Here is a 27,808-nt window from a genome sequence, read left to right as displayed (position 1 = left end):
AGGACTTCCCTGTTCAATTTTACAAGCTGTGAATTCAAGTTTCAGGATTAAAACATGTTTCCAGCAGTAAATGGGCTGCACTTCAGTGAGAAGTAGCATTTGTTCTCTTCAGACATGATCTGTCATAAATGTACGCACCAGTTCCAGACATGATCAGCCCTGTCTATGTGGTAAATAGTCTGATCTTTTGCAATCTGACCAGACACAGCCAGCGCAAATAATGCAACAGACATGCTACCAGCTTGATTTCACATCAAAATAGTATCAGAGGGGTATCTGTGTTAGTCTGGATCTGTAAAAGCAGCAAAGAATCCTGTCGGATGCATCTGACGAAGTGGGTATTCACCCATGAAAGCTCATGCTCCTAAATGTCTGTTAGTCTATAAGGTGCCACAGGATTCTTTGCTGCTTTTATATCAAAATAGGAAGATCAGAGTTGCAGCTAGAGATCCAAAGATCTTTTCCAAAGTGAGTCATTCATGCAAGACTTTTGTAACTTATGCCCATTTTTTTAATACACAGTAAAACATCTGATATGTTACCATTAGACCCAGACCTTAAAAATATAGAAATAAAATGAAAGGAGAATAGGAGGGGGAAGTGTACCCGGAAGGTTGATGCTTTTTCCTAAACTAACGTAAACATTTACAGAACTTTCTGTTGAGTTGATTATAACAAGTACAATGTACCTGAGTTCTCCAATTAATCCTCCAACTTAGTTTCTGGTTTCATGTGCTGTCACAATTGCTAAGGATCCAAGATTTTTGCCAAGAGTGTGATTTAGCACCATCTGTCTTTTCTACTTCACAAGTCTGTTCCCTTCATGAACAGCTGGAGACCTAAGGTAGAGGAAGCACATTTAGTTCATTTTATTTTTCTTGGCATTTTCCTATTCCTTTATTTGTAGACTACATATCCCTGAAAATTCTACTTACTGGACAAACAGGAGAATGTCTTCAGACCTGCCTTGTTATAAAATGAGACACTTAACTGCCCAGGTTAGTTATACAAATTGTATGCTTATCCATTTGTGTAGATTCTTGTATCACCCCAACACAGTAGTGACTAAATGCCTTATCCAAATTGTACCCAATCATTCTATGATCTTGCCTTTAGAGATTCACCTGCCTTTAGAGATTCACTCTCTGATTCAGAAAGACATGATGATCATTTGACAAGATAACCACAACATTTTGGTGCCATGTAAAGTACTGGAGAAACTGAGAAAATCAATGTTTCTGTCAGGTTTTCCAAAGGTGACAGGGAATTGCTCTAACTCTCTCATTTACAGTCTGTCTCACGTGCTGTTTAGGATGTAACTTCTGGGGGTGAGCTGTATTATCTCCTGTGCCTCAGAGGGATAAGTGCACTGTTGGCACTTGGCTGATAATAATATTATGCTGGCATGGTTAATGGCTGCCATCAAGTGAGCTTTTGATCTGTAGACAGTTACAGACCTCAGAGCTGATGGGCATGCCAGCCTCCTTTTATTTAGGCTAAATGGAAGAAGCAATTAACCGCTTTTATGGAGAAAGACCACTAAAACAATAGACACCACCATCCAAGACAAGGGAGGTCTGAGCAAAAATTAACTCAGGGAGAATAAAAGGGGTTTCCCGGAGACTGACTGAAAATGCAGGGGCTGAGACATTGATTGGTGGAGCATTGTGTTTGTCAGGAAGAGAAAGCCAGGAGGCTGTGAGAGAAGCAGTGTGAGGTTGGTCCTGAGAGGAAGCCAGGAGGGAACTAGACAAAATGGTGGTTGAGAAGGCACATTTGGATTTCTGAACAGGGAAACTGCTGGTGTTTATTTCTATGGTGTTCAGAGAAACAGGACTTTGTGTACATCCTTTGCAAATAAACAGGATTGCATGAAAGAGATATGACGCATCTCATCAATTTCTGGGCTATTGAATACTGGTTAACCATTTGGCCAAGGGCCAACAAATCGTTAATACCACATAGCCTTCAGTTTATTGTTTTCCTGCTAGACTATCTGCCTGCTCATTACTCTCTTCTTAATGGCTATTTGGTCCCTTCCACTCATGACTTTGTGCCTTGTGTCACACACTGCCTACGCTTCTGTTTCCTGTGTGCTAAGCACACTCTAGCTCTGTTTAGATCTCTCCTTAAGAACTACTTTTTCCCACCTCCTTCTTGTTGATCCTCTACAATGTTATCTACTCCCACTCTTGCAGGTCATTGTTTAAAGTGTATCCAACTAGTTTAAATTGTAAACTATTTGTGGCAGGGACCTGTCTAAACTATGTCTTGTAAAGTACTTTACACAAGTAATTCTTGCAGCACAAGGTTTAGCAAGTACGTTTTACAGTGCAGGGGTTAAATAAATGAATGAGGCAAAAAATGCTAATACAGAACATCATAATTCTAACTGAAACTGCTACAGTTTAAAGCTTCATTTTCACAGTTGCAGACCTAATCCCTAATCCTTGGATTAGTTTCTAAAGGAGCAGCAGCAGCAGTCAATCAGGATGGGGATTTTATAGAGAATTAGCATAGAATTCAATAAAAATAAATGACCAATGAAATTTTAGAAACCTGTTTTGGCTAAGCAAATATCAGACAGTAACAACTTTCAGGCACTGCTAACCTGATTTGTATTAGAACCAGTAATTAAATGGCAAAAGACTCCATGTGCCATTGTTAATTGCACTGGATTTGAGCAAAGACCACAGGTAAGTGGGGAACATGGAGACCTGGGACAGGTGACCAAAGCCCACCGGTAACTGGGGAACATGGTCCACATGGAGACCTGGGAGATAGATCGGAAATAGGGGGGACCATGGGCCATAATGGCAGAGAGAAAGGAGGGTCAGGGCAAAACTGGGAGGCAAGATCAAATCAGTATCTTAGATGCCTATATACAAATGCAAGAAGCATACAAATGGATAATAAGCAGGAAGAACTGGAAGTGCTAATAAATAAATACAACTGACATTGCTGGCATCACTGAAACTTGGTGGGATAATACACGATTGGAATGTTGCTGTGGATGGGTACAGCTTGCTCAGGAAGGATAGACTGTGAAAAAGGGAAGAGGTGTTGTCTTATAAAAAATGTACATACTTGGACTGAGGTGGAGATGGACATAGGAGACGAAAGTGTTGAGAGTCTCTGGGTTAGGCTAAAAGGGGGTAAAAAACAAGGGTGATGTGATCCTACTACAGGCCACCTAAACCAGGTGGAAGAGGTGAATGAGGCATTTTTCAAACAACTAACAAAATCATCCAAAGCCCAAGATTTGGTGGTGATGGGAGACTTCTACTATCCACATATATGTATGCAAAATAACACAGCGGGGTACAGACCATCCAGTAAGTTCTTGGACTGCACTGCAGACAACTTTTCATTTCAGAAGGTTGAAAAAGCTACTGAGGGGAAGCTGTTCTAGACTTGATTTTAACAACTAGGGAGGAACTTGTTGAGAATTTGAAAGTAGAAGGCAGCTTGGGTGAAAGTGATCACGAAATCATAGAGTTCACAAATCTAAGGAAGGATAGAAGGGATGACAGCAAAATAGAGACAATGGATTTCAGGAAGGTGGATTTTGGTAAGCTCAGAGAGCTGATAGTAAGGTCCATGGGAATCAAAACTGAGGGGAAAAACAACTGAGGAGAGTTGGCAGTTTTTCAAAGGAACCCTATTAAGGGCCCAAAAGCAAACTATTCCGCTGGGTAGGAAAGATAGAAAATGTGGCAAAAGACCACCTTGGCTTAACCGTGATATCTTGCATGATCTAAAAAATAAAAATGAGTCATATACAAAATGGAAACTAGGACAGATTACAAAGGATGAATATAGGCAAACAACACAGGAATGCAGGAGCAAGATTAGAATGGCAAAGGCACAAAATGAGCTCAAACTAGCTATAGGAATAAAGGGAAACAAGAAGTCTTTTTATCAATACATTAGAAGCAAGAGGAAGACCAAGGACAGGGTAGGCCCACTGCTCAGTGAGGAGGGAGAAACAGTAACAGGAAACTTGGAAATGGCAGAGATGCTTAATGACTTCTTTGTTTCGGTCTTCACCGAGAAGTCTGAAGGAATGCCTAACATAGCGAATGCTAATGGGAAGGGGGTAGTTTTAGAAGATAAAATAAAAAAAAGAACAAGTTAAAAATCATTTAGAAAAGTTAGATGCCTGCAAATCACCAGGGCCTGATGAAATGCCTCCTAGAATACTCAAGGAGCTAATAGAGGAGGTATCTGAGCCTCTAGCTATTATCCTTGGAAAATCATGGGAGATGGGAGAGATTCCAGAAGACTGGAAAAGGGCAAATATAGTGCCCATCTATAAAAAGGGAAATAAAAACAACTGAGGAAACCACAGACCAGTTAGTTTAACTTCTGTGCCACGGAAGATAATGGAGCAAATAATTAAGGAAATCATCTGCAAACACTTGGAAGGTGGTAAGGTGATAGGGCATAGCCAGCATGGATTTGTAAAGAATAAATCATGTCAAACAAATCTGATAGCTTTCCTTGATAGGATAATGAGTCTTGTGGATAAAGGAGAAGCGGTGGATGTGGTATACCTAGACTTTAGTAAGGCATTTGATATGGTCTCGCATGATATTCTTATCAATAAACTAGGCAAATACAACTTAGATAGGGCTACTATAAGGTGAGTGCATAACTGGCTGGATAACCATACTCGGAGTAGTTATTAACGGTTCCCAATTCTGCTGGAAAGGTATAACAAGTGGGGTTCCGCAGGGATCTGTTTTGGGACTGGCTCTGTTCAATATCTTCATCAACAACTTAAATATTGGCATAGAAAGTACGCTTATTAAGTTTGCAGATGATACCAAACTGGGAGGGATTGCAACTGCTTTGGAGGATAGGGTCATAATTCAATATGATCTGGAGAAATTGGTCTGAGGTAAACAGGATGAAGTTTAACAAAGACAAAGGCAAAGTGCTCTACTTAGGAAGGAACAATCAGTTTCACACATACAGAATGGGAAAAGACTGTCTAGGAAGGAGTACGGCAGAAAGGGAGCTAGGGGTTATAGTAGACCACAAGCTAAATATGAGTCAACAGTGCAAAAAAAGCAAACATGATTCTGGGATGCATTAAGAGGTGTGTTGTGAGCAAGACACAAGAAGTCATTCTTCCGCTCTACTCTATGCTGGTTAGGTCTCAACTGGAGCATTATGTCCAGTCCTGGGCACCGCATTTCAAGAAAGATGTGGAGAAATTGGAAAGGGTCCAGAGAAGAGCAACAAGAATCATTAAAGGTCTTGAGAACATGACCTATGAAGAAAGGCTGAAAGAATTGGGTTTGTTTAGTTTGGAAAAGAGAAGACTGAGAGGGGACATGATAGCAGTTTTCAGGTATCTAAAAGGCTGTCATAAGGAGGAGGGAGAAAACTTGTTCACCTTAGCCTCTAAGGACAGAACAAGAAGCAATGGGCTTAAACTGCAGCAAGGGAGGCTTAGGTTGGACATTAGGAAAAAGTTCCTGTCAGGGTAGTTAAACACTGGAATAGATTGCCTAGGGAGGTTGTGGAATCTCCATCTCTGGAGATATTTAAGAGTATGTTAGATAAATGTCTATCCGGGATGGTCTAGACAGTATTTGGACCTGCCATGAGGGCAGGGGACTGGACTCAATGAATTCTCGAGGTCCCTTCCAGTCCTAGAATCTATGAATTCATGATATCCAGGTGCTGATTCTGGCATCCACTCCAAACCTTCTATGCTGCTGTGGCCATGTACAGTGACTCTATAGGAACGCGGGTGAAATTCCCACAGCACAGAAGCGGTGAGGTGTCAACATGAGTCGCCCTATAACATACAGTGTGTAGGAGAGGGAGCACTGAATGTTCTAGGGTAGCTGGACTACTGTAGAATCCATTGGCAACCGCGGGCAGGACGTGCTTGCAGGCTGATCTCATTTATGGTGGGGGGGCTATTTTGCCTAATTTTGTTCATTATATTAAACAAGACTCAGTACTGTATATAGACATTTGTTACTAGCAAGCTGCTACATGCCCTGAGGCAGGGACAGCATCTTGACAATATGCAATATTACATTTAAATAACAATGCTGATGAGATCACCTCTCCAATGCGGTCAGGAGCTCTTGCGTCTCTTTCAGTTTCCTGTTGCGAGGCCCATAAACAGCTATTTGAATCTGCAAACACTGTTTAGCATAAAATGAACGAGAAGTGATACGTTGTATAACCTAACTTCAAAATCAATCAAGTTGCATAAGTAGTGATTATGCCTAGTTATCTACATATTAGCAAAGGAACTCCAGTGGTTCTGCCTTCAGTGATGTCAGAGGAGTATTTTTAAAAATTGGAATTAGAATCTAAGAAGCATAAATGGCTGGGTCTTGTAGAATTAAATATACAGATATAATAAAAATAATATCAGCATGACATGACACTTTCCATCAAAGCACTCTGCTTAACTAATTAATCTTCATGACACCATTGTGATAGAGGTATTAACCAGAGTTTTACAGATGGGGAAACTGAGGCAGAGTGGCTAGCTAGGGTCTAGATTCGCCATGGTTGAGAGGGGAGGGACATCACTGTATGTTGACTATCACTACAAAAGGTTTGTTTTTGTTTTTTTTTTTGTCCTGCTGATAATAGCTCATCTTAATTAATTAGCCTCTTAGAATGGGGTACGGCAACTCCCACCTTTTCATGTTCTCTTTATGTATATATATCTCCTCTCTATATGTTCCATTCTATGCAGTGGGCTGTAGCCCACGAAAGCTTATGCTCAAATAAATTTGTTAGTCTCTAAGGTGCCACAAATACTCCTGTTCTTTTTTTAAGGTACATTTTAATTCATGGAGCTTCTTTCTATTCATTCCACTGGGGGTGGGAGGAGGACTTTTAAGACAGGAGATAGCTATGGGTTGTCACTGCTGAGAGGCTGTTCCCCCTCCTCCCCACAACAGCATAGGTTTTGTAGCCTGCTTCCCCTCCCCAGCTGTGTGGTAGCAGTTGTCATGGTGGTTCATCAGCACTATTAAATCCCAACTGATAGCCAATCCAGTATCCAGGGGTTCTGCAGGGGAGTAAGTATGGTACATAGTTGCTGGCCAGCTGTATCTTCAGTTGCCTGCTGAGCCCAAATCCCTGTGCGGACTTGGCACAGATGGCAGGTTTAGGTGGGCAAATCTCATTACTAACATGAATACGATCTGCACATCAGACTCCTTGACAATCTATAGAGAAATAAAGCCTGATATCTCTAGCAGGATTTATAGTTTGGAAAATTAGTGTGCATTTACATTTTCAAACGCTGTGAGGCAGTAAATCCAAGAAAATCACTAGCAATGTAATTGTAATTACCTTATTGAACAGCTGGTAAGCCTCTCTCATCTCTCCCTCTGCCAGGCAGATACTGCCCATGATATGGTAAGTTTCAGCTGCCTTCTCACTAAAATCACCATAGGTGTCTATTATGGACTTCAGGGAATCTTTCAGCAGCCTGTAGGCCTGCTACAGAGAAAAAGGCAACATAGCTTAGCACATAAAAATATATTCATTTTTGAATCAGCATCTTTGAATGACTGACTGCTGCATGTTTAACTCATTTGGAGTTTAACACCAATGCTTCTTGGGATCTACAGCCATTCTCCAATGATATGGAACCCTTATGGAGTATAATTCTGATCTTTAAGGCTGATAGTTTCACTTCTACAAAATGGAAACTCAGGAAGTGTGGTAGAGTGACCACCTGACTCTATGACACATCTGTTATTTGACACCTAATGTCCTGTGTCCCATGTCCAGTATTGTAACAATAAGCATGTGAAGGGTCATACACTATAATGTATGTAAATGTGTACTATTTTGCATTATGTATAATTCTGTACCACAAAAGAACATTGGAGGATGCTGTTCCTTAAAAATAATCTTAGGGCAAAATTTTCCGAAGTGCCTAGGCACTTTGGAAAATACTATCTTTAGTCTCCTACTTTTACTGAGCTGTCCTTTAGGGTGACAGCTTACTTTTCAAGAATATAGAGAGAGTAATGTTACATAAAAAACTCCTCTGTCCATCAAATATTGCTTATGGAGGAATCAGAACACATAGAAACAGGATCTTCATAAAAAAAGGGAGAAATCTCGCCCCACTGAAGTCAATAGTATGGATTCTGGGCTGTACAGCCAGCACATTGATTTCAGTGAGGCCAGGATTTCACCCTTTGTATACCTAATGTTATACTGGAAAGTGTTAATGGCTGCCAACAAGCATGTCTCTGAGCTATAAGTAATCACAGATCTTCTTAAAGCTGATGGCTCCTTCATGGAATATGATAGCTGGAGGGAGTGGAAGCCACCACCCAGGGCACCAGGCTGCATACAAGGTGAAGCTGAAACTAAGGGCCTGGCTACACTTGCAGATGTAGAGTGCTGGGAGTTAAACCAGCCCTCGGAGATGGCAGCAGGGAAAACGCTGCAGTATGTTTACGCTGTCAGCTGCAAGCGCACTGGTGTGGCCACATTAGCAGCTCTTGCAATGCCACAAAGAGCAGTGCATCGTGGTAGCTATCCCAGTGTGCAAGTGGCTGCAATGTGCTTTTCAAATGGAGGGGGGGAGGAGTGGAGTGTGAATGTGAGGAGAGAGACAGTGTGTTCTGGGGGGCTGAGAGCGTGCCAGCATGCTGTCTTGTAAGTTCAGAAAGCAGCAGACCCTCCCCCCCACACACGCACACAGGACAGCAGCATTCCACACTAATGGTTTGCTTTGTCCCGGAGCACATAAGCATGCCGGATGTCAGAAATGGAGCTTTGAAAGGGGATATCCACATGCCTGCAGCCGATTTCAAAACAATGAGAAGGGGATTATGGGATGTTTCTGGAGGCCAATCACAGTGCAGTAATGCGACACCTTGTCCACACTGATGCCCGGGCGTTTTAGCCAGGGTGCAGCAAGCTTTATGCTTCTCGTGGAGGTGGATTACCAGGAGCGCTCCAGCTGCAGAGTCCAGATGCTCTACATGGACACTTCAGGAGTTAGGGTGCCAGGGGATGCTTTAATGCGCTCTCTAACTCACAAACGTAGCCAAGCCCTAAGCCATGTGGGCAGAGGGGTTTTCCTGGAGGCTTACAAATGTACGCATTGGGGGCATTGACTGATTGCAGCTGGTGTGTCTGTGTGAAAGCAAGAGAAAGCCAGCACACAGCAAGGGAAGCAGGTATGAGCATGGCCCTGAGAGAGATTGGAGACAGACTTTCTTGGGGCACAAAACTGGCTGAAAAGGCAGGCATGGAAATTGTGAATGAGGAAGCTGCTGTTTTCTCCTACTGTGTTCAGGGAAATAAGACTTTCGTGCAATCCTGTTTATTTACAAAGAAATACCTGACTCTTATAATCAATTTCTCCTCCTAATGGTAACAGCCTGGCAAGGCCCCAAACATTGACTAAGTGCTTGGGCAACTCTTAACATGCACTGTTTGGTGTGTTATTAAAAAGATGACCTAGACTGTAGGAGGTCTGTACTTTCTCCTCTTGCATTTAATAGGAGTTTTCTCACTGAGTTGAATGGGAGCAGGATTGTATCTCCTGAGGACTTTTACATTGCCAAGCAAGTGAGGTGATACATGGCTATGCCAAGCGGCATGGAGATTCCATGTCAGGCAGTGCTGCTATCTGTTTGCTTTTTACTTCTCCCTCACCCACACTGACAGTGTGACAGAGACCCATGGATTCTGGGCTCTACTGCCAGTGCAAAGTTGCCCTACAGTCCATGAAGGATCCAGTGTAGGGGGATCCTCCAGTGGCACAGTGCTGGTGAAGTGGCTCCTATGCTACCCTTTCTTCCTGTAGCAGGTGTAGAAGGGGCAGCCAGCCTACTCCTGCAAAGTGCTCATCCCCGACTGCCCTAACCTCTCCTTGGAGCTGATGGCACCAGAGAGCAATCAAAGGAGGTGTGTTGTTTCTGACACACACCTGCACATGCACATTCTATATGGTTACAAACACTAAGCTTGTAAGCTAGTATTTGGTGTTACCTGTTTTTTCCCTACATATACAAGCCATTTACTGAATTCCTCAACGGCAGTAAGTGTCAGGGAATCCTTCGCACCCAATGCTGCCTGATATGCAATCAGACTCTCTGTAAAATACATTTCAGCCGCCCCTAGAAATAAGCACAGTAATTATTACTGACAGACTGGAACCCTTTTAGAACAGAACATCTCAGCTCCAGCCCAGGTAACAATCCCATACAAATAGTGGATTTTATTAGTAATTTAACTATGTGGGTATAAAAAGCTGCTTCTAACTTCCCTAAATGCAGAGGGCTAAATTTTGACCCTACTTACATCCCAAGCAACCTCATTGAAGTCTGAAGTTATTTTAATAAGAAAAGGTTAAACAAAATAGTTTTAGGGCACATGAAAACCTGCTAGACTGAAGTCTAATTTATCTACAGAACAAGCAAAGCACAGCAGTGTGTGTATGAGCTTCACTACACTGCCCTGCCAACAGGCCTTAACCTTTCCCTGGAGAGACTGCCTGTAAGGGTAACTCAGTTTCCACGGCCATTTGCTCCTGGGCCTCTCTGCTGATACTGCTCTCGTAGGTGTTGAGTGGAGTGATAATGCTTGTGCTGGGGACACCACTTCACTGGGGTTGGGACTCAGACCAGTAAACTCACTTTACGTAGTCTAAAGACCCATGAGTTTCCCACCTCTAGGATGGGTTTAATGATGTAAAGGTCTTTGAGCTCTACTGATGAAAAGTACTATATAAAAGCTAAGTCTTTTGATTATTACCCAGCTACAGTAGCGTATCAACTGCAAACCTAGATGAGAACTACAACTGTCTAAACGACCACTATCTCCTATAACAAACATTTCTGGTTGTTGTTGTTTTTTTAAACTAGGAAAAAATGGCAAAAAAAAGTTGGTTAATGCAGAGTTAAGGTTGCGCGGTGATAGCTCATGCCCTCCCAGAATGTTGAATTCAGCAAAACTCAAACTTCTGAAAACCAGGAAATACATTTAAGGTAGACACTAATGTTACCTTAACTCTGCCCCTGAGTGATGTCTCACTACACCTATATAAACATAGACTTCCACTCTGCCTCTTCATTGTAATGGACAGGCACTACTTGCCATTGCCCTACACTCAAACACTGAGCCTGCTCCCCTGACAGAATACCACACCTGTGAAATTTAACAGCTGCTTCATAGCCCTCTACAACCCCTTCACACTTGCACACAGGATACCAACCTATTATTAAATCCACAGATTGCTGTCATATCCCATCTCACTACTAACAATACCCATGACAAGATGATCCTGGTGCCCTGCTACTGACACAAACTACACAATTCTGTATTGAAATGATGCAGACTGGAACTTCAAGGTACACGTGTACCTCTTTCCTTAGAGCTCTACTGGTGAAAAGCACTATATAAAAGCAAGGTCTTATACTACTGTGGCTAGGTAATAATTAAATAACTGCAAATCTAGGTGAGAAAATAGGCAGGGATTCAGACGCAGATCTCATATCACATCACAATCACAGCTCTCTGAAGCTGCTCCAACGTATGCCTCCACCATTCAAATACAACTACATTTAGCACAAAGGGAATGCAGCTGGATTGCATGCAGATAATTCCCAGTGGCTATTGCCAGCACAGTTAAAGTAAAATCTGGACCTGAATCAGAATTTGAATGCAGGTGCAAAGCAAAACCTACACAGTTAAAGTAAATGCCAATGCAACCTTAGCTTGGTATTTCCTGGTTTGAATTTTGCTAAACTTGACATTCTGGAAGGGCACCTGGCTACCTAAATTCTGCATCAATAAAGTTGTGGGGGAGGGATAGCTCAGTGGTTTGAGCACTGGCCTGCTAAACCCAGGACTGTGAGTTTAATCCTTGAGGTGGAACACCTGGGGCAAAAATCTGTCTGGGGATTGGTCCTGGTTTGAGCAGGGGGTTGGACTAGATGACCTCCTGAGGTCCCTTCCAACCCTGATCTTCTATGATTTAATAAAGCTCTACAGATGCACAGCAAGTGTCCAGTACTGCACTCCTTACATTCAAAATTTCCTCTGAAGTCAATAGAAATGAATTATAATCAGTAGACAGCAGAAAGGGGCATTCACACTGAAAAAAATCCACCAATCCAGGAAATATTGAACACCTGAACTTCCAGGTGCTATTGCTAGAAAATAACACTTCATCTTCTGTTACAGAATCTGTCCAGATTCTGCTTTGAGACACCTATGCAACCTCCACTGGCTTCAGTGGGGCTTACATTGGTAAACTGCAGGCAGAACTTGTCACACTGCAGGTGGAGTGAAGTGCAAATTCCAGGCAATGATCCCACAAACTTCAGGTGTTGAATATTCCATAAGTCAGCTCATTTTTACTAGCGTGTATATTCCTAAATAGGCTGCGTACATTTTTAGAATCTCCTGGCTCACCTTCAAGTTATAGCATTACATTAGGCACTAGAAGAATCATAATTCTGGTACAGTAAACCTCTTCCTTACTTACCAATATGCTGCTGGTCTCCAGTTGCAGCATAAGCTTTGCCCAGCAACAAGCCTGTCTGAGCAGCTTCAACACTCAGTTTCTTGTGCAGAGCCATGCAAATGGAATGGGCCTAACAAAGATGGAGATTATTTATGCTAAATAAACACTGCATGCAAGTACAGTAAATAGACTGTCTACAAAGGCGGGTATTTTCATAGACAACACCACCTTTGTTGAGTTAGCCACAGGTGCAGAAACAAGGCAACCCTCTGGAACAGGAAAATTCCACCAAACAAGGCAGTTTTAACTCCCGATATTTGAACCAGCACTCAGTATCTCTTCTCCTCAGATTGTGCCTCTCCCACAAGGAGTAAAATTTAAGTAAATAAATCTTTATTATTTTTAGAGAGAGGTGGAAGCTTCCAATCCACCGAAGTTAGAGGTATTTGTACCCTGGGTTTTGCTTTGCACCTACATTAAAATTCTGATTCAGGTCCAGATTTAGATTTTAAACATACACAAGTTGATTGTGTTTGGAGCTGGATGTCTGGTTTAGACCTGTTTCTAATTTTTATCCTTTGGCTCTGTAAAGGTGGGGGTCATTTATTTAAACAGTGTTAAGTAGTTAAGCATGGTTTCAAAGCAAGAAGCCACTGTTTTGCCTTTGCCTGATGCGGCAGGCAGCTTAAGTCAAGTTCTTCAATCTTCAAACCCCACAGAAAGCGGGGATCAAAATTCTGCAGGAAGTTGCCATGTGACAGTGGTACAGAATCACAAAAAGAGTCACTTTCTTCCAACATCATAGAAGGAGCTTTATTAGAATAGGAGAAACTGTATTATCTCTAATTACTCTCTTTCTTAGGGCTCGTCTTCATTGGCACTTTACAGTGTGTGAAAAACAGGGGCAGCTCTAGGCACCAGTGCAGCAAGCGCGTGCCTGGTGCAGCAAGCCAGGGGGAGGGGTGTGGGTCATTGTGAGGGCGGCAGTCAGGGAGCCTTTGGCTGTGTTTCTGTGGGAGGTCCACTGGTCCCAAGGCTCGGCAATAATTCAGCGGCAGGTACACCGAAGGCGCGGGACTGGCAGATCACCCGCAGAAATGCCACCAAATCCATGTGACCGGTGGACCTCCCGCAGAAATGCCGCCAAAGGCTCCCTGCCATGCTTGGGGTGGCAAAAAATACCCCCCTGCGCACTGCAAGTTTCAGCGCTGTAACGTGCCAGTGTAGACAGTGCACCAGCGCTGGGAGCTACGCTCCTCCTGGAGGTGTTTTTTTTTTGTTTTTTTTTTTTTAAGAGCACTGGGAGAGCTCTCTCCCACGGCTCTGCTGCAACTACATAGGCCACATTAAAGTGCGGCTGTGGCAGCCCTTTAACATTGCCGGCGAAGTCGTGCCCTTAATTTGAGTGTTGCCTGTAACTTGGGTACTGTCCACACATGAAAAACCCTTAACACCAGTGTAGTAGTGCTTTTAACTCAAATTGGCTGGCCCATCAGGGAACAGAGGCTACATCTCATATTAGCACAACTTGTCAGCAGCTAACACAATCACTCTGTGCAAGTCCAGTGTTTGTTTACTGTTTTCCTCAGTGTGGCCATTCTCACTTGAGCAAGGCTAACTCAAGAGGAGTTAATTTGAATGTAGATAATTTAGGTTAACTCTGCAGGGAAGACTCAGCCTCACTGTGGAACTGAAGCTTGGGCCTTTCCTCATGACTCCCTGGTACATATTTTATATACCCCTTCTCACAGGTACTGAGGCAGAGCAGCAGATGGCAGTGCAACACAGCTGATTGCTGCTGGCAGCCTGGGTAACCTTAGACTAGCTGAGCTATCTCACTTGGGAAAAAGAGTAGTGGGAAAAAGTTGAATCTATCTAGAGTGGCTGAGAACAAGGGTCTGCCAGGTGGAAAAGGTCTTTGGTGGATGGGGGCTCATTTTAGCTCTAATTCGACTCTGGATGCAATTTTTAAACTGTACTATGAGGATTTCTCAGAGGAACCATGTTATCTTCTGTTCTGTTCAGATTCTTATGCTGCTCCAATCACTGTGATGTCTGAGTGCTCAAACCCTGCTAACAATGCTTAGCCATATGATTAACGAGCAATGTCTCTTATGCTGAAGATAATTTAAAATACAATTCTGCTCAGAAAGTGACTGGGCAAAAATTGCCTCCTTCTTATTCAGACCAGATGTCTGTGATTATTCAGAGTCACAGCTGCTGACTTTAATGACAAAATATTCCTGTCAGCCTTGCAGAGCCTGCACAACAGTGGGAAACCAAGCTGGGTTCTAGTCATGGTGCATCATCCCCAGAATTGTTTACAAAGCAGCAATTACAGGGCAAATCAGTGACATCTGTACAAACCACTGACTGCTCTATGGTTGAACAAGTGTCTCTGTGGACATGATTTGGCATGCAGAATCTTTATTACAGGTGCTGCCCCAGGAGATCCCAGGCTGGGTCCACAGAGATGGCAGTTAGGGGAAAATCTATTTTTAATTATAAGCTGAGCACAGTTTGATAAGGAAATAATTGAGACACAAACAGGACTCATGTATGGGATTTTTAGAGTCAATTTTTAGAGTAGAACTCTCTAAAGAAATTCCAAGAACAGTTTCTGTAACACATTTGAATATCACTAACTATATATGTTAGTAAAGCTCTTTTCCTAGTTGCCAATTGTTAGGGCAAAAGTGACTATTATGGTTCCCTATACCATGTTCACATCATTGGCTATGTTTCCTGTTAGGGTTCTTCAGCAGATCCTTGCTAAAGTTAATATCAAACAAATTAGTGAACTTTAATCATAGCAACTAAGAGCTGTGATTTTTACTTAGTCCTGCTGCTCTAAAAAGATTTATGAGATTTCCTACCTGTAATAAATATGCTATGGCTCTTTCATGGTTTTTCTTCAGTTGCTCACTTCGGGCAATTTTCTGATAAAGATTTATCAGTTCTGGAGCCGTATCGCCTTCCGTTGAAATTACTGCATCAACAGCTTTTTCAAAATAACTTACAGCAAAGTCCAACTTGTTTTGCTGCAAACATGTCCTGAAAGAAAGTGGAGAAAGTTAGGTTCTCAAGTAAAAAGATTATTGTCCATATCAGTGGACATATGAGACAGGCTCAGAGGCCCTCATCCTGTTTTCCTTGCACACACAAAGCTCCCAGTTAAGTCTTTTACCCTTGTACTAATACATTTTCTGTTACAAAAGAAATAGTAAGATACCATTTACATAAAAGCCCAAGCACCTGCTCACACACATGGCATTCATTTTGCTTTTTTTGTGTTTACCTGCCCAATGCAATGACTAAATCTTTCTCAGATATTTTTAATCCCATGATCACTCTCCCATCCAGTTCTTGAAGTTCTCCCATGAGTCTCTCTGCCTTCTGCAGACTGAGGTAGGATTCTTTGCCAGTGGAACAGTCAAGGAAAACCACCAAAAATACATGCCAGTAAATAAAGAAAACCATGTAGGCAGAAATTAACCAGAAAAGAACAAGTTGTGCAGGTGTTAGCTTCCAGAACTGTCTTTGCAATACAATCAATACAGTTTTGAAGCATATGGTTTTGGGTTTCTAGCCTCTCACTTACAGGAGATACCTTTGAGGTACGGATGGGAACTCTCAGTTACAGGATGTAGTAAATTACATTATTCATAAAAATCCATTGCTGTCTTCACTTACAAAGATCTGCAAATGTACATGGCATTCTTCAAAACATAGGGGTTAGTCATATTCCATTCTGAAGCATTTACAATTAAAGAGAGAATGAACAAGACGACAGGGTTTAAAGAGAGCTTGAATATGGGAAGGTGGGGAAGTGGGAAATGGTATAAAATTCTTTACCTTGGACTTTTCATCTGGACTTCATGCAGGATTTTTGGCTTGGTGGAGCCTTCCAGTGAAATTTCACCACGTTAGAAATCCTAATTTATATCACTTTCTGGAACAAAGCTCCAAAGAGAAATAAAAGTATCAAGGTCTGTGCACAGCCCTAACATGTAACAACAAAATAAGATTGATGGGTAAAAGTGCGTAGTGGATGTTCAGAAAACTAAGAGCCAGATTTCATAGATTTTTTAAGGCCAAAAGGGACCATTAAACAATCTAGTATGATCTCCTGTATAGCACAGGACACAGAATTTAATTCAGTTACTCCTATATTAAGTCCAATAACTTGTGTTTGACTAAAACCTATCTTTCAGACAGACATCCACTCTCAATTTGAAGACTTCAAGTGATAGAAAATCCACCACCTCTTGTTGTAGTTTGTTCCAATGGTTAATCACCCTGACTGTTAAAAATGTGCCTTATTTCTAGTTTCGAGCTTGGCTCTGACAAGACCCCCTCTGAGGTCTTGGGAAAGTCATTTAACTTCTTTGGCCTTGATTTTCCCATCTGGAATAAGAACACTTGCCCACCTATCTCACAGATATGTTCTGCCACTTGATTAATTAATTAGTTATTGTACGGAGCACCTGGAAGAGGAAAAAAACACTATATAATAAGTACTAATGATTATTACATATTTAACAAACATTCTGTATTAGGCATTTTAATAATAAAATAGTATTGTCAAATGCAAGGATATTTGTTCTGTGCCAGATGTGCTATGCCCAAGGTAAAGTAGATAGTCACAAGAGTTCCTAATATTTCTCTTTTGTCCTCTGGAGTTGCTGGAGATGTATGAATCCCTGTCAGCATGGTATGTTTGGCTGATTCCGCATGCTCTATGGCCTGTGCAGGAAGACCTAGAAGAAGACGATGAATGAGCTTAGTAACAAAAACAGCAACAGCAACTTCAAACTGAAAATAAGACCTGAACTATGCGATTCTCTGAAGAGATTCAGTTGAGACACTAAGGATGAAATTCTAGCTCTACTAAAGCCAAAAGGAAGCTGTGCCATTGACTTTATGGAGGCCAGGATTTCATACCAGATGTATAAGAAAACACTTAGGAGAATTTCAGGGGGGAAATAATCTCTTAAAGCTATTTAACACAGATATAATAAATAGCCTTCAGAACAATTATGCAGATAAAGATGTTACATGTAGGGAAAATAGGCAGATGAAGGGACTCAGCAGAGTCACAGATTGTACAACATTCCCAAGATGAAACACCTTTTAGGAGAGTAATCATCTGTTTTATCATTAGTCCTAATGCATCCCTCTTTCCAGACAATCTTTCCCTTCATTGCCTCAGCTCCTGTTGCCTCCCCCGATTCCCCATCCAGGACTTAATTTGTCCCCACACTTGTGGGGCTGAGTAAGTCTGCTGTGAACAGTGATACTTGTATGTTTGTTAATATCACTTTTCATAGCAGACTTAGTAGCTAGCAATAAATAAATTACAGTGATTTGGATGTGAATATTTGTTTGTTTTTCCTAAAGTTTATTATGTATTATAGGAAAAATTGTGAGAACGGCCGCATTCTAAGGCCACTAAATAATATGTCCTGAGAACCCATGCTTTAGACATTGATAAAGAGGATGTAAGCACATACATAAGGAGATCTGTCTGAGAGCAAGGAGATCTAATTCTCTGAAATTGTCCCGGGACATTTAGGAATCTGTGATTATGAAACTCAAGGAATGTACTCACTTTTGATTCAAGCAATATTTCTTGTATTTCTAAACAGCAATAGCACTCAGAGCATATTAATGCTGAGTGTCCTTTAAAGGTCTGTGCCCAGGGAATACATTGGTTCATTTTTTAATTCAAACTAAAGTTAGATGGCAGCATTTCTCCAGTTTGCAAATTTTTATAGGTTACTGCAATTATTCTGATCACTCTTAACCTACATGTTAGCGTAGTTCCATTCCCCAGGCGGAAATATCTTTATGCAATCCAGGAATGCATACAAAACCCAGAAAACAGTGGCTGAAATTTGCTGAGGTCTTCCAGAAGCTGGATTTTTAATCTGATAAGCATTAAAAACAAAGGTTGAAAACTTGTTTTATAAATCAAACTTTTTTTGTGAGTAACAGAGTTAGTAGAAAAATAAATTGAGATACATAATCACTTAATCCATATAATTCCTATTAGGAACTGTGTTTTAGGTTTGCAACTCAATGAGCATTATGGAATATAGAACACTTGTTAACTTTGGAAGGCGAAATTATGAAATGAGGAATGTAACTCCACTTCCATTTTTAAAATGATTTTGTGTCCCTGCTTTTCTATTCCCCTTTATTTGTACTCATTGCTATTGTGCTCAAGGCCAGCTCATGGAGTAGACAAGATGACACAACATACAGATACCACATGATTTCAGTTCTTCTTCTGAAAGGTGAAGGATCCCATCATTACGATATTTCCTACCACAGAGCTGAAGCTAACTCTTAAACCTTGCTTTGAAACTCAGTCTCTGTCCTACTAATACAGTAGGTTTCAATTCTACTAATAGCGAAGCTTCCAGTTGATTCTGAGGAGCCATCTTCAAAGCCACTTGCACATCCCTACTCAGCGGCCACCATCCAGTCTATACGTGTGCTTTGATGCCGAATGTGCTAAACTACTCAGTCAGTGTGAATCCTCTGGTGATCCACATATTGCTGATCACCTCACTGAATTAATGGATGCTGCTGGAGGGACACAATGGTAAGGGACACCTTGGAATCTAGATGCCCCACTCAAGTCAGAAGTGCTGGAATTTGATTTGTTGTCTCGGTGGAGCTCAGCAACCACCAGCCCAAAGTCACCGACCAGTCACTCCAAATCAAGCTGCTAGCCATCTGCTGACTGTGTCAAAGGCCCCAAATTAGACACATGAAAGACAACAAGTCCATGACAAATGGCATCATTTCCATCAGAGAAACACCATTTGGCAACACAGAGTTGCTCACAGCCACTGAGTTTGACAATATTCTGAGTGATATTAGGAGCAGCCCTGCTGCTGACTATAACATATAGCCAGAGTTCTTAAAGCATCTTGGGACTCAGACTCTCCAGTGGCTGGTGCAGTTCTTCACGTGAGAGGTCAGCGAAGAACAGCTTCTGAAGACATGGCGAATGTCAGAAGTCATTGCTCTCCTGAAACTGGGGAAAGAGCCTCATAACATTGCAAGCTACATGTATTGACCAATATCTCTGTTGTCTGCGCCATTTAAGGTCCTGGAGAGCCTTATTCTTCAGCGCATCTTCCCAGAAGTGGAGTCAAAAATCAGCGTTAAGCAAGCAGGCTATCGGAGAGGTCAGAGCACCTGCGATCCAGTGCCAACTTTGAAAACTTTAACTGAAAACAGTTTTCAGAAAAACCTGAAGACGGGAGCCATATTGCTGAACCTGACAGCAGCATATCACACAGTCTGGCACATGGGACTCTTAGTCAAATTATCACAAGCACTCTCAGCATGAGTAGTTAAAGTCATTGACCTTGTCCTCTGCAACAGATGTTTCTGAGTGCACATAGGAGTCAAAGTTATTGCATGGAAAGGCAAACCAATGGTCTACCCCCAATGCTCTGTGCTGGTACCAATGCTTTTCAATCTTTACATAAATGACCTTACATACACCCAGTCCTGCAATTTCATATACACAGATGACATTTGCTTAGGTGTCCAAGCAAGGTCATAACAAGAACTTGAAGACAACCAACATGCTGACTTGATTAAGATGGCCAAATACTGTAGTCGGTGGCATTTACAACAAGTATGACCAAGACACTTTCCAGTGTGTTCCATCTTCACAAAACCAGAACAGACCAAGAACTGAATATCTCTCTCAATGGACATTGCTTGAAACACAGATTCTCACCCTGTCTATCTTGGAGTAACCCTAGATAGATCTCGCATATATGTTAACCACCTGAGGAAAACTGTAGCCAAGATGAAGAATTCTAAACAAATTGACCAGCACTTCCTGGGGAGCAAATGCTCAAACTCTCCAATCATCCGGTTTAGCCCTCTGTTACTCTGCAGCAGAATACTGTGCTCCGGTGTGGCTCCATTCATCTCACGTCGAATCTGGGACAATTTGACCCACACCAGTACCGTGGCTCCCTATGTTAAGCAGCATCACTCCTCCACATATCATCATGAGGATGCTACAGCCAGAATGACTGAGAAGATCCGGGCAAGCCTGAACCTGCCACTATAAGAGAACTCTTTGACTACCCACGAGTGCGCATGTTGTTGAGCCACCCATTTCTCTGTGACACTGATGTGAGGTAAAGAATGGTCTCCATCTGACACCAGAAACCAGTCTCTTATAATTGACCCAACCACGTGTGTACCTGGCTTTGATTTGCCAAACGGCTCAGGGGTCCTTCTGAACCGATTTTGAATGGGCCAGGGTCCATATGCAGGCAGCCTTCACTCCTTGGGCCAATGAGAGGATACCACAGGAGGCTGTGGTCAAAGACAGCCAATGTCACACATCACTGATAACTGCCGTCTGACCAGATTTGATGGTGGACTGAGGGCTCTGCACTTCGCTGATGAAGCTGCTGCAAATTGGCTTGGCAAGCGCCACATCCATAAGGAAGTCCTGATTTGTGTGATGAGTATGCTATATCCAACTATAAGACATAGATATGAATGGACAGCTCTCTTACTAACCATCAGTCCTCAGCCAAATTCTGCTCTCACATGTACACTTGTGAAACCACTTACTCAGTTTTGGCTCCAATAAACTTACACCAGGGATGAATTTAGCTCATTGATCTCTAGTGTTGGGGAAAAAATGAACTATTATGCACTCTGAGGTGAAAATGCGCATTGACCCTTCTAGTGATACTAGAGTTCCGCTTCTGAGACCAGCATTGCCACTCTGTCTAGTAGTAGCAGATGTTGGGAGCCTTGCAGTCAGCTTTGCAGTGAAGAAGAAATCAATGATGCAGATTCTAGGTATCTCCTAGATGTAACTTGCTTTATTACACATATACACCAGTCCTGGAAAAGAGAAAGCTACAAACAGCACCCCGGCAATCTCTTCTTTCAGAAGACTCAGACAGGCATTCCCAGGAAGTTACTTTGTCTCCAGAATTTTTTCCAAATATAGAAAATAAGGCAGAGTGGAAACTCTTATCTGCCAGAGATTCTCTCCAAGGCCAACTTCATAACAAAACTAACACCATCACAACATTTCTTCATAAAGTAAAAACTTGCTTGCACGGTAAAAATAACTTGTAAGATTTTGTGTAATGCCACCATCAGGTGACTCCTACCATACCATGTGCTTTCATTATTAATGGAGCAGTCCCGCACAAACATATGCATGTAAGTAACTTTACTCATCCAGTAGTCCCATTATGGGACATTCATAAATATTTGCAGGATCAAAGTAGTGAAGCAAATTTCACTATCTTCCAAGTTTTTGATGGGGGACGATTGAAATTAGATTTTTACCTTGAAGTATTAAATAGCTGTGAGCCAGGTTGGCGAATGCTTGTGCCAGTTGCCAGTGACCATCTCCATAGATAATTCTAGTAAGAGCCACACATCGAATAAGTTCCCTGTTGGCTTTATACACCTGAAGAACAAAACAGGGTAGAAATTATTTTTGTGTAAGCATCCTGCCTCTCGAGTTTTCTCCAAGCGAGGTGGGGAAGTGTCTACGTATTGGTTAGAATAAAACCATTTGTTCTCTGTGAATTTGTTACTAAACTACCACAGCTCTGAGTCAGTCTGTTTTATGATTGTAGGGTCAGATTTTCCCCCAGAGCAGTAACAGGTGAGGGAGAGTTTCCCTAGCATAGGATTGACATAAGTAGTCCTTGTTGCCCATATTAGGAGGAAAGGAAGACAGGAGGGAGAGTGATTGTAACACTCAGAGCCACTGGGATTCTAGGCCTGGCCACTCTGGTGTCCCCAAGGGCTGTAGTACTTTACACAAGAGCCATTTCAGCCCCTGCAGAAGCCCAGAATCTGGGCAGTGCAAAGATGGCATCAAGCCACCTATGTCTGCTTCCTCCACCTTGGCCGCACAGCTTCTGTCAGGAGATGCAGCATGGACCCTAGCTTGGAACCTTTAACAGGGCTGTTTCTGAGACTCCTCAAAGGACAATTATGAATATTTGTAGCCACCGAAGCTTTGCTGTTGTCTATCTGCACAGGGACTCGAGGTGCAGGAGGAAGCAGATGGGAGACTCCCTGGGAAAGGATCACAGTGATAGGGAGCAAGTAGAGGAATTCCTTTTATGGGAAACAACAGGGTTTTTTGTGGTGGTCTCGGCATAAGAAATGAGCATGTGGAGGAACTGCAATGAGAGGGAGCCGATGAGGAGATCTTTTCACAGGCAGGCATGGTGAGAAGGAGCCTTAGCAGCAGGCTAAAAAGATTTTTCAAGATTGCAAATACAATGTGACTATTAATATCTCAGGATTGTTGAGAGTTATCAGAAACATCATGATGATGACTAACATCCCACCGCTGCTATTATTAGGCTCAACACCTATATTTGGGTTCCCAAAAATGCTTGCTAATTTTTTGAATCTTTCCTGGTAGGAACTGAATGACTTGGTTGCTGCCTACAACAGAAAGCCCCTACTTGGGAAAAAGATGATTCAAACATCAGCTTTACTACAATTAAAATAAAGTAATGCAACAGCTGAACAGCAAACCTGCTACCCCTTTGTATGGGTCATTTACAAATTATGCGGTGGGACCTTGTGATCTGTTAAACATGGCCTTGAGATACTTCACTTCCTACAGAAGAAATAACTTCACTGGGGGGCTGGATGACACAGTATTTGTAATAGGGAGAGAACCTCTGACCTCATGGTTATTGGCTTGAGTCAGCTTAACTGGCAGTCACCCAGAGTCATTACCATTCCATGACTTACAGTTTGCCTATGTGAAACCAATGAGTCATTCAATCCACTTCCTACCAGACAGAGTGCCTATTGCGGAAGCATGGTCACAGTTTGCCACTAGTGCTACTAGTTTGTGCAGTCTTGACCAAAAGCCAAAGACTAACCTTAACTACCTTATCCCTCCCTCCTAGTCAGGGCTGTAACACACAAGGAAGCTGGAACTACTGCTTCCAATCACCTGTTACAATATTTATTATTAGTCCTACAGTAGCACCTAGGCACCTAATGCTGACTCAGCCCTAAGTACAGTACCTTTGAGGATCTAGACTTAGAGACTGCAACTGATGCCAAGGCTGCATTGTGCTACATACTAAACAAACACGAGATAATTGCTATCCAAAGAGTTTACAATCCAAATAGACAAGACGGGCAAAGGCAGTCTTCTTATTCTCACTTCACTGACGGGAACTGAGATTAAGTGACTTTCCCAAGGCCACAAAGAGTTTGTGGCAGAGCTTGGAATTGATCCCAGATCTCCTGAGTCCCAGTCCTGTGCATTAACCACATGAATTTCTGTTACCTCTTTTTCTTTAATGAACTTTTCTGCCATCTTCTGTGCTTGTTCTAATTTCTCATTTGGTGCTGGCGCACAGTCCATAGGCAGCGCCTTTTTCCTCATTTTCTTTTCTTCTCCTTCACTATATCTTGCTGTGCTCCCACTGTTTGACACACCCAGATGTTCAGAGGCAGTGGTGCTGATTTCCTGGGACCTGATCATAATATATTATAAGGTTGTATTACTGATGATGTTTATTTCAGAGTCATCTGTTAGCTGCTACACTGCATTTAAACACAAAACTGGGAATAATACTTAAAAATATAACCAAAGCAGCAGTGTTACCTTTAACAATTAGGCTACAGCCTATAACCTGGTTATAAGATTTTTTTTTTTTAAAACAGACTTTTTTGTCTGATGGGAGATTATTTTTATTTACAAAGCCCTTCTTTGCCCTCTTGGAAGAGTGCTATATAATAAATTTACAGGAAAAACCATTATAGAATGATCATTGTGATTAAAGGGTCCATCTTAACTTATAACCCAATAAAACAAAGAATGTTTACTACAGTGGGGAAGGAGGAAAAGGTGAAGAGTTATAGATAAAGGGGCAGACAGTAAAAATTAAGATCACCCTTTAAAAAGAAAAGTTTCATAACTTACAAGTGAGAGTCCACAGCACCATGGCTTGAATCTGTAGGGATATATATCGGGCTATCTTGCATCATCTTCTTATCAAGAAATACTATGGAGGTCCGAACGGAAACTGTTCAGAAGTGACATGAATGATAAACATTTTTTTCACAAATAAACTGGAACAGAATAGTCAATGACCAGTTAACCTACCTCTCTCAGAGTTATCAATGTGCTCATCAAAGCTAGCAAAAAGTCCTGTGGCACCTTATAGACTAACAAAAGTTTTGGAGCATGAGCTTTTTTTGTACATAGGCCAAACTGGACAGTCTCTGCGGAAAAGGAGAAATGGACACAAATCAGATATTAGGAATGACAATATATAAAAACCTGTAGGAGAACACTTCAAGCTCCCTGGCCACACAGTAGCAGATCTTAAGGTGACCATCCTGCAGCAAAAAAAACTTCAGGACCAGACTTCAAAGAGAAACTGCTGAGCTGCAGTTCATCTGCAAATCTGACACTATCAGCTCAGGATTAAACAAAGACTGGGAATGGCTTGCCAACTACAAAACCAGTTTCTCCTCCCTTGGTTTTCACACCTCAACTGCTAGAAGAGGGCTTCATCCTCCCTGACTGAACTAACCTTGTTATCTCCAGCATGCTTCTTGCTTGCATATATATATCTGTCCCTGGAAATTTCCACTACATGCATCCGACGAAGTGGGTATTCACCCACGAAAGCTCATGCTCCAAAACTTCTGTTAGTCTATAAGGTACCACAGGACTCTTTGCTGCTTTTACAGATCCAGACTAACACAGCTACCCCTCTGATACTCATCAAAACTGTCTCACTGGAACCTCATACTTCCTTTAGTGGTTATATCCATCTGTTCTCTCATCTCTTCATTATATGTTTGCACAGTGCTTAGCACAATGGTGCCTGGTTCTACTGCAATGCAAATAATGCGTAAATAATATTTTTATTTGTATTGTAGTAGTACCTCATCACCCATTGTGCTAGGTTCTGGACAAACTGAACAAGATGACAAGCCCCCTGCCATAAAGACCTTCCAATTTAAGTAGAAGATGAGCTATGTCTATTTAATAATAGTACTGTATCATCTTAGTTCAAGGGAGAGATTATACGCATTACAATGAGAATCCATCAGGAAGTAAAATTAAGAAAAACCACCCCAAACGCTAGAACTTCCAAAGTGTACACAGCTTTGTCTTTCCATATTTTGCAGTCGACACTCCCCTATCACATGTACTTCCAGCGGATAAATGTCACACACTATCTAGAAGTGATATTTAACTAAACCAAAATTGAATTGAATAGCTCATTTCTGAGTTGATACTCTGAGCCATCCAGGGCTGAGTACACAGGTGACCCTCAACAGTCATACAGAACACCGGAATTTCTTTATATCTTTGTCATCTGGGCATTGTATCTGACCTGAAGTCTAGAGCGGTAGCTTAGACCTGAAAACATTTGTAAAGAGCTGCCTGGAGCAGCACTTTACAATTTCCTGGGGTGCATTTGGGCCCACAAAGGCCTATGCTACAGATAGGGGTGAGGAAGAATAAGTGAAAAGTTGGTGTTTTAGTTGCCAGCTTCACCTCCAATCCCAGAAGAGGAAGTCAGGGTTGGGAGCACATTTCCTAGACCCCTGGTCACAGGGTAATTATGATCCAGTCACGAGTCTCCTAGTCCTCTGCGGATGCCAGCCTCAGAGTATAGTGGCTTGCGAGTTGCCAAGCCAGCACAGTGATGCAGAGTATGTCATGGGCCCCCCAAAATGAAATAACTGCCAGTGTAGCACAGTGATGTATTTGTGGGGACTGAAGGAGCAGCCAAGGGAATTCAACAAACACACAGGGACTTAAGTTGAGCCATTTTGCACTGACATATCTGCCGCGGCACTGAATTACAGGCCCTCACTGCTCCCTGGTTCTCAGGGTCCAATCACTTCCCAACCCCCCTGTGTATTCCCCCCCCCCCCTGTAATTTACATTCTGATACGCCAGTCACCTCAGCCCAGAGAGTGGGGGCCTAAGGGGGACTTCCCGCTCTGTCTCCCCGCTCCCGTCCCCCAGCCAGGGGTTTAATAAATAGTCGCTGCTCTAACGATGTAAGCAGAGACAGCCTCTGGAGCATGGCACAGCAGCAGGAGGTAGAAATCCAGGGCGGTACCTGCTCACTGCACTGGGGATGACAGCCAAGAAGAGCTATCCCACAACGGAGCAGGGCCTGGGAGCCGCTCGCAGCTGACAGGCCGATTTTGCCTGCTGCTTCCTTCATGAAAGGCTCAGTCAGTCCTAGGCAGGTTCCTTTCGTTACACTTCTAATAAGTAAATTAGCAGGATCCTTCCTCCCACTCCTCTACCCTGGGGAGGCCACAATTGAGGCTTTTCTGACAGGCCCCACCCCCACGCGGTCGCCTTGGTGACAGAATGCAGGCCCCAGGCTGTAGCCTTGGTGACAATTTGCATTCCCAGCTCAGATCAAGTTTTACCAGAATCAAGGGCCCGGCGCCATTCCTGGCTCACCAGCCCTCTGTGCAAAAACACACTGCGTGGGTCACGCATATTGTCATGGACGGTCTGTCCGTTGTGTGTTTGCCTGATTAAAGATTATCAGGAGGCCTGTTTTGGGACTGTGCGCTGAGCCAAGGGAACTGCTGGGCTAGGCTGAGAGTTTACTAAGCTGCCATCCTTTGATTCCCTAACCCATTTTAGCAGTCTTTGACAGGGTGTGGGCTAACTCAGGGAGAACAAGGGTTTAAAAAGTCAGCCCCTAAAGGACCAGAGGAGCTAGCAAACAGGGCAGGCGTGCGAGGGAACGTGAAAGGCAGATAGACCTAACACACAGACTGTAAACTTCACCCCTCAACCCGTGCAAAAAACCTTGCAAGCGTAAGAAGAGAATGCAGGCAGCAGCAGAGTGGGGGCTATCCAGTTTACTGCACTAAATGCAGCATGTACAATTACCTGCCTTGTGGGCAAATGGTGTATGTGTGCATTTGGTGCAAGTAGCTCATGGCTCTCAGAGAGACAGTATGGGCTCTTGAGACTGATAAGGGAGACACAGAAGTCCATAGACTTTCATAGACGCAGTAGAGAAGTCCCACCCCCAGTCTGACAGCCTCTGTGCTGTTGAGGAGGATGAGAACATCAAGCTGGCGAGGAAACAGGTTCACAGTTGGGACCTTCCTTCCAAATGATGTCATGAAATCCTCTGAAACAGAATATTCCTTCTGGGGAAGGAACCTCAGGCCATGTCTACATCTAAAATTTTGCAGCGCTGGTTGTTACAGCTGTATTAGTACAGCTGTATAGGGTATAGGGCCAGCGCTGCAGAG

General features: G+C 42.6%; 1 protein-coding gene across 3 annotated transcripts; it reads right to left on the bottom strand.

The window, feature by feature from the left end:
* Positions 1–756: 756 nt before the first annotated feature.
* Positions 757–26,838, bottom strand: TTC23L (tetratricopeptide repeat domain 23 like). Of its 3 annotated transcripts, XM_050943820.1 has the most exons (13): positions 26,641–26,838; positions 24,657–24,775; positions 24,474–24,576; positions 23,835–24,024; positions 21,848–21,971; positions 17,091–17,250; positions 15,789–15,914; positions 15,367–15,544; positions 12,512–12,620; positions 10,012–10,139; positions 7,342–7,491; positions 6,088–6,170; positions 757–839 (listed from the first exon to the last, which is right to left on the bottom strand). In XM_050943820.1, exons 3-13 carry the CDS (start codon positions 24,536–24,538, stop codon positions 800–802), a joined length of 1,353 nt encoding a protein of 450 aa, XP_050799777.1. In that variant the 5' UTR covers positions 24,539–24,576; positions 24,657–24,775; positions 26,641–26,838; the 3' UTR covers positions 757–799. The 3 variants fall into 3 exon arrangements, with proteins under 3 accessions (XP_050799777.1, XP_050799776.1, XP_050799778.1); XM_050943819.1 differs by lacking the exon at positions 24,657–24,775; XM_050943821.1 differs by lacking the exons at positions 6,088–6,170; positions 7,342–7,491; positions 24,657–24,775.
* Between the last annotated feature and the right edge of the window lie 970 nt (positions 26,839–27,808).

The sequence above is a fragment of the Gopherus flavomarginatus genome, chromosome 3, assembly GCF_025201925.1.
Source record: "Gopherus flavomarginatus isolate rGopFla2 chromosome 3, rGopFla2.mat.asm, whole genome shotgun sequence".
Lineage (NCBI taxonomy): Eukaryota > Metazoa > Chordata > Testudines > Testudinidae > Gopherus > Gopherus flavomarginatus.
The sequence above is the reverse complement of the archived record's forward strand: the minus strand, read 5'-3'. Positions and strand labels throughout refer to the sequence as shown.